We start from the raw sequence: 11,087 nt of genomic DNA, 5'->3' as shown, positions 1-11,087 counted from the left end.
CCCGAGGGCTGGCCCAGGGCAGAGAGGCCTGGGGACTCTGTGGCCCTCTGGCCTGCGCAGCTCTCCCTTCTGACAGTGTGGTAATGGAAACCTGCTCCGGGATGACAAAACACGATTACTAACCAGGTGGGTGACCACAGGAAAATCATTCAACCCTCTGGCCTACAGATTTCCTCCTCTGTGGGGCCCTGCTGAGCTGTTGCAAGCATGACGTGAGGCATCGTCTGTGGGAAATACCAGCGTGGTGCCTGGCAGTTAGAGATGGCCTCAATACGTTTGAACCCAAAGCATCTCACGTATGTGGAAAAAGGCCACGGGGGACGAGTTTGTCTTATCTAGAAGATTCTTAGGCTCACAGGTGGGGTTGGGGTGAGGGAAAGTCAGCCTCGTTGTAGCCCACATTGTGGGGCCTCTCTCTCTCTCGGCTCCCACACTGTACTGATGGGCCCTTCCTAGAGCTGGTTCCAATCAACGCACCATGGGGAGCCCCCTCCCCAGGAGGGGGCCACCGGACCCCTGCAGCCTCCTCCGTTTCTGGCCTTTGGACCGTCGTCCTAGCTAGCCTGAGCTCACTGGGGCAGGGACCCCACAAAGCTCTGGCACTGAAAAGCCCTGGTCCCCAGGTGAGGAAGCCCAAGGCCAGCTCCCATGTTCCTAAGTTGCTGCATGGCTTTGGGCCAAGGCCCGACCCTCTCTGGCTCTGGGAAGCAGAGACAAGGATGTTTTTTCTCCCACTTGCCCGGCAGGAAGAAACTCTGGAGCCCTGCAGTATGGGGGTTCCTAGTCTGGAAGTCTTCCTGGAGCCTCTCCTCCCCCACCCCCGTGTGCATGCCCCCAGCCAGGGCTCAAAAGAAAACCAACCAGTGAAGGTCATTGGTGAATGTAAGTTTTTGTTTTGTTTTGTTTTTTTAAGAAAAGAGCCACAGGACTGTGTCCTGGCCCTCGGTGCCCTCCTTTGGGCAAGACCGGCTCAGGGTCTGGCCTGGCCTCCCGGTTCAGACAGCGGCTGACAGCCCACGGAGGTAGTCCCCGGCCAGGGGCAGCACGGTCCAGTCATCAGTCCGCAGGGCCACGGGCACTCCGTCCCCCTGGGCCGCCTCCAGTCGCAACAACAGCCTCGAGGCTGGGGGCAGGCGGATGGCCACATGGTAGCTGGTGGGGGGCTGGGCCACCACCACAAAGGGCTCCAGGTGGCGGGCCACCAAGGCCTCCAGCCCCTGTGGCCCAAGAGGGCACCAGAGGCGACTCTCGGCGCCCTCTGGCAGGCAGGAGTCCCAGAGCTCCTCAAAGAAGCCCTGGTTGTCCCCGTCGGGGGCCCGGGGGAAAGGCAGGAAAAGGTCGGCGAAGTTCACCAGCAGGGGCGGCAGGTGGGCATGGCACGTGAGGCCGGCGGGGGTGGCGAACAGGGCGCGCACGGCCAGCCGCGCGGGAGCCGGGCGACGCGGCTGCAGCGGCAGGTGCAGAGGCCGGCAGGGGCGGCCCGGGAGCAGGCAGGGCACGTGGACCGCGCCCAGGGGTGCGTACAGCTGTCCTTCCACGCGGAAGCGCAGCTCCACGGAGTACAGAGGCTCCAGCACCTCCACCTGCAGCTGCAGCACTGGGACCGGGCCCGCCGCTCTGCGGGGCCCCACACTTAGCTGCATCGGGGCCGGGGCCTCCTGCACCATCAGCACCGCGGCAAAGCCCTGGTTCTCGGCCACCAGTGAGGAGGTCAATGCAGGGGCGGCCAGCGAGGGGCCCAGGGCCACCCCCAGCTTGGGCCCCGCCAGGTGGGCCAGGAGGATGTAGTAGAGGCGTGCGTGGTCCCGCCCATCAGGGTCCTCCAACTGTCTGGCCAGTGCCTGCAGCAAGTCGGCCAGGCCTTCCGCGACCCCCGCGCGCAGCAGAGCACGGCAGACCTGCAGCAGCGCCTGCTGGAGGCCCCAGTCCGAGCAGTGGGCCGCCGCCGCGCGCAGGAAGCCTAGGGTGGCACTTGGAGCCTTCCCGTCTGCCACTTTGGACAGTATCTGCAGGTGCCAACGAAGGGCCTCGTCCCTGCCCGGCCTGGACACCACTTCCTGCCGCAAGGCCGCTCTCAGGGGCTCCCCCAGTTCAGGGCCCACCCTATCCAAGAGATCCACGAAATGGGGAGCCAGGGCAGGCCGGGCGCGGTACAGCTGGGCCAGTCCGTGGGTCAACGGTGTCAGCACCGTAGGTTGCGTGGCTAGGCAGTGAACCACCAGGTAGGAGGCCTGGAAGCAGAGAGTGGCCAAGGCCCGGGGGCCCCCATGCAGGGCTGCCCTCTGCCGCAGGCCAGCCAGCAGCTCCCCCAGGTAATGCTGGGGACACCAATCCTGGCCTTTCTCCTCCTTTTCTTCATCTTCCGCACAGAGCAAACACAGCAGATGCAGGTGGGCCAGGAGGGCCGACGGGTCATGCAGAAGACTGGGTAGGAGGCCACGGCACAGCCGGGGCCCCAGCAGCAGGGGGGCCGTCTCCTCTCCTGTGGGGCCTAGAGGCCAGTTCTCAGGGAAGTTCAGCAGGCAGTGCAGGTAGAAGAGATGGGCGGGCAGGGGCAGGGCTGGGTGCTGGGCGGCCAAGGTGAGCCGGCGGAGCAGCAAGGCCTCATCCTGGGCCGTGAACAGGGCTTCACCAAAGGCCGCCTTGAGTGCCAGAACGGCGTGCAGCAGCGTCAGCTGGGCCGTGCCCAGCAGCCGTACCAACTGTGGCTTGAAGAGCACTGGCGGCTGTCCCCGAAGCCCCCGCAAAGCCCAGCCCAGCAGCCACAGAAGCTGGGCCTGAGCCACAGGAGTGAGCAGGTAGGAAGTGTCCAGAAGCTGGGCCACAGCAGCCCGCAGCTCCCGGGCCTCCTCAGGACTGGGCTCCAGCACTGCAAGGCCACACGCCTCCTCCTCGGCAGCCGGCCAGCTGGGTGCCTGGGGCTGAAGGTGGGCATCCCCGTCCTCAGCTAGTGTCCAGTTCCAGGGACCACCTGCCGCGGGCGTATCCCCGGCCACAAGCAGGCCCTGCAGGCCGGCCCTCGCCCTGGCCTGTATCACCAAGGTGTTGCGCAGAGCAAGTGCCAGCAGCAGGCTGAGCGGCTGGACCGGGCCTTCCTGCCCCAGCAGGCTCCGTAGCAGCCCCAGGTAGCCCCCCAGCAGCCCAGGCTTGCAGCTCTCCAGCTCCCGCAGGCACTCACACGCTGTGGCCTGCAGGGGGCGCTGCTCCGAGGCGGGGCCAAAGCCTCGGCCCAGATCGCGGCCCGAGGCCAAGCCAAGAAGTAGGGGCAGGAGCCGGCGGGAGGCTCCCGAGGTGGGGCCCAGCGCATCTCCGGCCGCCAGGGCTGTGGTGGCCGCCAGCAGCAGGGGTCGCCGCAGGGCTGAGGGCCGTGGGGGCAGAAGGACCAAGGTGTCCAACAGGGAGGTGGCGGCTGCCTCGGCCGCAGCGGCGTCCGGCCACAGCTGGGCTGGGTACTCCAGGCTCAGGGCCAGCAAGGAAACCTGGGGATGGGGGATTTGGGTGGGAATCACGAAAATGAGGTTCAGGGCGCGGCGGGCTGAGGTGGCGAGATGGGCCAGGGCAGGGGGTGCACAAAGGGCCTACCTTGGTCTGTTCGCTCAGCTTCTCACTTCTCAGTTCGCTCAGCAGGTCACGACCCAGATCCTCACCCTCGGGACCGGCCATGAAGGCGGACGGGCTGGCCCGGAAGGCACCCAGGCGCTGGGCCCAGGTTTCCCGGCTCGGGGGTCCCATGGTCCGGCACCCAGGTCCCTGCAAAGAAGCGAGGGAAGGTCAGGCCCGCGGCCGCCAGAGGGCGCCCGAGCACCTGTGCGCACTCCGAAGGGGCCTCCGTCACCCCAGGGCCGCCTCGTAAATCCCAGCCGCCCCCTGCCACGCGCAGACGCCAGCGGGGACCCCGCGCCCGGACCCCGAGATGAAACCGAGGGGTTTCGGGGGCGACGCCACAGCGGGCAACCACGGGTCCCCGCGGGGCAGGGCCGCCGGCGCGGGGTGCGTGCCGAGAGCTCATTAGGCCGCCCGCCCGCTGCCGACACCGAAACCACAGCGCCGCCCCGGCCCGCGGCGCCCGCGGTAACGGGCCGGCCGCTCTCACCTCGCCTGACTCAGCCGCGGCGGGCGCTCGGGCCCGCCGGCTCCTTCCGGGCGGCGGCGCGCGGCGGGGCGGGGCGGGGCGGGGCGGGGCCGGCGGCGCGTGGGCGGCGGGGGCGGGGCCGTAACGGGGCCACCGCCTTCCCTCCCGCCCCGCCAGCAGGTGCCGACTCGCTGGTTTCGCTGGGGCTGAGTAACTGTCCCGCTGCGCGCGGGCCCCCATTCCCCGAAACCGCCTCAGGCCCGGGCAGAGGCGGTGGAGTTGGGTGGGCCCGGGCTCCCGGATGCCGGGGTCCCGTCCGCGCGCGGACTGCGATCCCAGGGCCTTCCGGGGGACAGCGCCCGCCGCGCCGCGATGGCAATCAGCGCGCGGCGCCCGGGCGCTCCGCACCATGCGGGGGGCGTGGGGTGAGGGTCTCTGGGCTCCCACGGTGTCCGCTGGGGGGGGTGCGAGGTGCGGTCCCAGAGCGCCCGCAGGAAGTGCTCCTCGCAGCCCCGGCCGAACCGGTCGGGCGGGCGCCTCAGGGCTTGGCTTCGCTTCTCCGACGCCGCCCCGGCCCCCCACCGGCTGGGCTTGGGGGCGCGGAGCCGGCGCCGGGGTCACCGCGGGCGGAAACTGCTGACCTTTGCCTTAGGCCATACCAATAGTCGACGGTCGGCAAGGGTTGCGGCAGCCGAGCCAGGGTAAAGCTGGCAGGGCAAGGCCATAATCCTGGATGAAGCCGGGGAAACAACGGGATGCAGACGTGCCGAGTGGCAGGGCCCGGTGGATCACAGGGCTCACGGCATGCCTAGCACGGACCTGGAAACGGAGACTTCGCCACTAAAGACCTAGGGCCAAGCAGCCCATGAAACCAGCACTCTTGGAATTCCAGAGGGCTGGATAGGAGCTGGTTGGCGACACTCAGGGGGCTCGCCTGGAGCTCACCAAGCATTGTCTCCTGGGCCCGGGACCCCCACGGCAGATGCCCCACTGACGGCTGGCTTCCAGGGCCCAGAGCTGCGGGCGTCCAGGCCCCACAGACTACAGTAACGCCTTTGGCTCTAATTAGCCGGCTTTGAAGATGAAACAGACCTGAGCCCCCATGTTAGCGCTGCCAACTAGTTTCTCTCCTTTCTCCAAGCTTTGCAGGCCCCTCCCTTACCCTGTCCTGCTGCCCTCAGATGGGAGGTGGTAGGGAGTGGTGGGGTAGAGAGAGCTGGAAAAGAGGCTGTCTGGGTGCCCGCGGTGCCAGGGATGCCAGGGGGATGGAGACAGGGATCCACCCTGAGGGACAGGTCCAGCTGGAAAGCCCAGTCCTAACTCCTCTGGGCCCTGGCTCCATAGTTGACTCACAGGCGACAGCCCCAAACCACTTCCCTCTAGGTGCCTCAGTTTCCCCATCTATAAAATGGGAGTGATGACTCCCACCCAAGAGACTGTGGGGTGGGGCAGCCTGGCTAATTAAACCTAAGATGAAAGAGGCCAGGATGAGAGCATCCCTGGGAGGGAAGGCAGCTTGGGGTAACAAGGAGCCTGTCTGGTTTCCCTGTCTGAGGCCCAGAGGGTGCTGATAACTACACACCCCTAGCCCTCACCACTCACAGGGAGGGAGCAATGATTATTAAACCTCGTTTACAGTTGAAGAGACAGGCTTCAAAGGGTCAGGAAATCTGCCACTGGCTTTGGCCCTCATTCAGCTTCTGACAGCAGCGTTTCTGGGCCTTGGCTCCTTGGGGCCAGGGGTCTGGAGGGAGGGAGGGAACCTGTGTGTGGTTCCCGATGGTGTGGTGGGGGCATCCACATGGACTCCCAGGCTTACAGCAACCCTGGGGTACCTGGGGATGGGTACCATTCACAGATGAGGAAATGAAGGCCCAAAGAAGTGCAGTCACTTGCCCAAAGTCACAGAGCTCCTAAGAGGTGGAGGCTGGACATCAGCAAACGACCCCCTGCTGCCCCTGACTTGGCCCTCCTTCCACACCAGCTACCCGCAGCCCTCTTGGGTGTCCAGGTCCTGGGATGGGCCTTCCCCTTACCTGCCCACCCAGATGTCCCTGCCCTGTTCCCCTGTGGGAGGGTGGCACTGGTCTGTCCCTGGCACAGGCCAGGCAGAGAGTTAAGCTCAGCCCACCAGCACTGAGGGCATGAACATTCCCTGAATCCGCAGTCAGCAGGCCTGCCTGGGAAAGGGACCTCCCAGCCAAGAGGGCCCAGGTGTGGGCTGCAGCCAGGTGGCCGAGCAGGGAACTCCCCCAACTCAATGTTCACACCTCATTCCTTCTTCTCCTGATGGGTTTCCAGCCTCCCCGGTGTAGGCCAGCTCTGGGGAGATCCTATACACAAGGCTTGGAAAAGGGAAAGTCAGTTTCCCGAGGGGTCCTGAGCCTGTTTTCTCATCTGTAAAATGGGGACATGGCCAACCCATCTTCCCAGCACTGGGTGCTCCCTGGGGATACAGGGATGCTTTAAAAAGAACACCTCAATAGGCAAATCCATAGAGAGAAAGCAGAGTAATGGATGCCAGTGGCTTGGAGAAGAGCAGAATGGGGATTGACTGCTAATGTTTACGGGGTTTCTTTTGGGGTGATGAGAATGTTCTGGAAGACCGTGGTGATGGCTGCACAACTCTGTGAAGATACCAAACCCCCTGAATTGTATACTTTAAAAAGGTGAATTTTAGGGGCGCCTGGGTGGCTCAGTTGGTTAAGCGACTGCCTTCGGCTCAGGTCATGATCCTGGAGTCCCGGGATCGAATCTCACATCGGGCTCCCTGCTCAGCGGGGGGTCTGCTTCCCCCTCTGCCCTCTTCCCTCTCGTGCTCTCTGTCTCTCATTCTCTCTCTCTCTCAAATAAATAAAATCTTTTAAAAAAAAAGGTGAACTTTATGGTATATGAATTATATCTAAATAAAGCTACTAAAACGATGTTAAAAGAAAGAGGTCCCTTGTATACAGAACTTACGGTTGTGGGGGAGGAGGAGGATAACAGACAATAAACAAACAGGACAAACCAAAATTTCAGAGTAAAAGATGCTGCAAGGAAAATAGGACAGGGTAATGGGCCGGAGATGACTAGGGGACAAGGATTTAGCTAGGTGGCCAGAGAGGCCTCTCGGAAGGGGGACACTTGGCTGAAACCTGAATGACAAGAGGTAACCAGTCCTCAGGTGGGGAAAAGCGTTCTGGGAGGAAGGCACACCGGAGGAGAGGCCTGAGCAGGACCAGGCTTTGGCAGGCTTGGTGGATGGCAGGCAAGCAGCGTGGCTGGCACACGCAGAACCAGCAGGAAGGGAGAGGCGAGCGGTCAGGAGGCTGGGAGGGACCAGAGTGCACGAGGCCCCCAGCTGCCATGGGAGCCACGGGAGGGCTTGGGCCAAGGGGAGACAGCTGGCTGCCGGTGGGGGAAGGGGGCCAAGGTTGCTCCGGAGGCTGCCCTGTGGCCAGGTGAAACGCGCCAGGGCCTTGGCCCAGGGCGTAGCTGTGGATGGAGGTGTGGGCACGTGCCCGACGATTTGGGAGCTCCCGGGACTTGGTGGTGGGTGGATGTGGAGGGTGAGGGAAGAGGGGACAGACAACTCTGGGCTTTGGCCCTGAGTACTTGAGGGCTGATGATTCCAGTCTCCGTGATGAGGAAGGCTGTGGGAACTGAGGAGGGAATAAAGTCTGGCAGGTCAGACCTGCAGCCACCGTGGAGAGGCTTGGAACCTTTGGCTTCTCTTTGCACTGTTCCAGAGGCTCCAGATGGCCCAGATGGCCCCTCCTCCTCTGGCTACTGCGCCCCGCCCAGCTCTGCCCAGCTCCACCGAGGGAGCCTTTTGCCCGCCCTGACAGTAGGACATTGGGAGGCCCACGGGCAGGAACTCTGCAGAGGTGGAGGGTCGGTGTCCCGACAGCACTCATGACTTCTCAGGGGCTTTGCAGCTTCCCCGAGGCTATTGTTAAATAACGCTGGAGAGGCCACTGTTCGAGCCACGCAGAGGCCTTGGTGGTGGGGGCACCATCAGCCTGCTTTAAGGCTGAGTCCATTTTCAAAGGCTGCTAGACTTCCAGGCAAAAGCAAATCCACATCTCTTGACCGCTCTGAGGAAGAGAGCTGGAACTAGGAGCCCCACTTTACAGATGTGTAAACTGAGGCCCTGACAGGTTAGGTGGCTTGGTTCGAGTGCCCAGAGACTAAAAGTCTGGGGCAAGCCAACTCCAGGCCCTTTCCTGCTTGTCGCAGCACATCTCATCTCCCGAAAGCCCTTCTGCCTTCAAGCCTCTCTGCTTCCCAGCCCCTGACCTGCCTCCACCCCCTCGAAGCTCCCCTGCTAAGCTTTCTCTGAGAACAGGAAGGGGTTGTTCCATGCCTTCTCCATACTCCTGCCCCAGCTCTCCCCAGGCTGCTCAGGCTGGGAGCCCAGCACCAAAGGCGGGAGCCAGCCACCACTCTTTGGGGAGCACGGTCCTTGCTCGCTTGCTGGAGTTCTGCCTTGCTTCACACCCTTGTCCCAACACTATACCAACAAGAGAGGTCTACTCAGAACACCTAGAATCAGAGCTCATGGCTCCGTTTGCAGATGGCCCAGGCCACCATCACCTCCTGCTCGGACAATTGCAGTAGTCTCCTTACTGGTCTTTCTACTACACCGTTCTACCATAGCTTCCCAACACTGAGCCTCACATGACATGGCACACCTGCCTCTTCAACCTCAGTTCCCACACCCTCCCATTCCCTCCTAATGCCACCTTGTCTTTTGGTTCATCTCACATACACTAGGCTCACCCCCACTCTGGGGCACCAGCTGTTCCTTCTGTGGATCTGGCTCTTGCCTGCTCACACAGCTGGCCCCTACCTCTTGTTCAGATCTCAGCACCCCCACCTGTCATTATCCCATCACTGAAGTCATGCATCACACTAAAAGTTTCCTTTTTTCTCTGCCTTGCATCACAGAATCATCAGTACCAAGCAAGTGATAGGTGTTCGATATTTGTTGACTGAATTAAGGAATGAATGAATGAAATCTGATACTGTGTGAATGGAGCAGAAGGTGCCTGCCCTCACGGAGCTTGGTGTTCATCCAAGTTCACGCACATTGTCTCGTTCCAGGGCTGCTCATGAACCACAGACCACACATCAGCAGCCTGTGGGTCAAATCTGACCCTCAATGGTATTTTGTTTGACTCGTTACATGTTTTTTTTTAAAAAAACTTTGGTGGGGGGCGCCTGGGTGGCTCAGTCGTTAAGCGTCTGCCTTCGGCTCAGGTCATGATCCCAGGGTCCTGGGATCGAGCCTCGCATCGGGCTCCCAGCTCGGCGGGGAGCCTGCTTCTCCCTCTCCCACTCCCCCTGCTTGTGTTCCCTCTCGTTGTGTCTCTGTCAAATAAATAAAATCTTAAAATTTTTTTTGAGCCAACTTTTAAAAATTGGTAGATTTCACATACAAATCTGGGTTTTTGGCTTCTTTTCGAAAATGGACAGATGTGGCCACATTGGGTTTCTATGCTCAGATGACATGATTGTTACTGCCCTTTTAGATAGGCACATTCTGCACCGTCCCCGCCACTCTCTCTGTCTTTCCCTGACAGCCCGGGTCAGTTGCCTTTTATCACCGAACCTGCCCTATTGCTTTCCTTATAATAAATTTGCTCTGTATCCATGCCTCTACCAAAAGTTGGAACATGAAAGGCTGAATGGGTCACATGAGTAAAGAAAAAGAGAGATTCATTCATGCAACAAATATTTATCGATAATCTACTATGTGCCAGCCACAGCTGTAGATACTGGAGATATAGGAGGGGACAGCATGGGTGACTATCCCCTCCCTCTGGACACTGTGTAACATTCTTACTACAAGTGGAGACATGGGAATTGTTCCTTACTAACCCCCCCACCCATGAGAAAGACTGCGCTTCTTGTGTCCAAGGTCATCTGTGAAGACTTAGTTTCCACTAAGCACCTACTGTGTAACAAGCCCCTGGCAAGGTCTGGCACAGCAGAAATGCTCAATAAATATCTGTTGAATTAATTAACTAAATTTACCTCCTAGACAGACTGTGTTAGGGGTCAATGTTGTTTCTCCAGGATTTATTCGAAAGGTAAGTGCATAGTAGGTGCTCACTTCATGCCAGTTGAACCAAAGGGTACAGGTAAGAAGGGAGGGCTGACAAAGTAAGTTTGGGGTGCAAGAAGGCAGAGCCCTGGGAGAGGAAGGGGCAAACAGCTCTGAGCTGCGCTGCGGGAGCCCACAGTGACCCCAGGAGGTAGGTGACAGGATTCTCAGGTGATAGACTAGGAAACAGGCTGGAAGGGAAAGCCCCTTGGTCAAACTCACAGGCCCCAGGAGGGAGTGAGGGAGGAGGCCCATCTGCCCCTGAAGTGCACACTCCCCCCCACCCACCTTCGGGGTGCTCCTGGACCACCTGTGGGGGGATGTAGAGGGCCTGCCCGGAAGCCGACCACCAGCCTTCTGCTCCCCTTTGACTCCTGACTTTTGAATTGTGTGAATTCATTTATCAGACTCATTTCTTCTTAATCTGTTCCAGCAAACATTTAACACGTGGGAAAGGTGTATGTGTGGTAGAGATCCTGAAGTGTTTATTTTATATGGGGGTAGAAGGAGAGCTAAAGAGAGGAAGGGGTCCCATTTCTGACCTCAGTAGGCCAGCTGGTAAGAGAAGCCCAGCCGCAGCCTGGCGCCAAAGTGTCACAGTAATTGGAAGGCAACAAGCGCTCCGAGGGTGGGCCTCCCTCCCCCTAAATCTGGGGGCTGGGCAGAGCTTGTTGAATGATTGGGGGGGGGGAGGGTGTGTGTCCCAGGCTGAACTTCAGCCGAGGATGGCCAACGGGGGAAAGCAGACAAGAGCCCTCTGCCCTGCAGTGGCTGCCACCAGGCAAAGTAGGTTGGGCCTGACTTCTTCAGGGGGCCTTGGCCTCGGCCTTGCTGCACCTGAAATCTGGCCCTTTGGGACCAGGATGAGAGTGTTTGCGGGAGCGTAAGCCCCAACGACTAAGGAGCTGAGGTCTTTCGAATCTC

General features: G+C 60.8%; 1 protein-coding gene across 1 annotated transcript; it reads right to left on the bottom strand.

Moving 5' to 3' along the window:
• Positions 1-869: 869 nt before the first annotated feature.
• AP5B1 (adaptor related protein complex 5 subunit beta 1) lies at positions 870-4,155 on the bottom strand. Its single transcript, XM_045893273.2, has 3 exons — positions 4,094-4,155; positions 3,583-3,750; positions 870-3,479 (listed from the first exon to the last, which is right to left on the bottom strand). The coding sequence occupies exons 2-3, from the start codon at positions 3,730-3,732 to the stop codon at positions 996-998; spliced, it is 2,634 nt and encodes an 877-aa protein (XP_045749229.1). The 5' UTR covers positions 3,733-3,750; positions 4,094-4,155; the 3' UTR covers positions 870-995.
• Positions 4,156-11,087: the final 6,932 nt, after the last annotated feature.

The sequence above is a fragment of the Mirounga angustirostris genome, unplaced genomic scaffold (assembly GCF_029215605.1).
Source record: "Mirounga angustirostris isolate CCGP_5_RB_7025 unplaced genomic scaffold, mMirAng1.0.hap1 SCAF_13, whole genome shotgun sequence".
Lineage (NCBI taxonomy): Eukaryota > Metazoa > Chordata > Mammalia > Carnivora > Phocidae > Mirounga > Mirounga angustirostris.
This window is presented reverse-complemented; position numbering and strand designations above follow the sequence as displayed.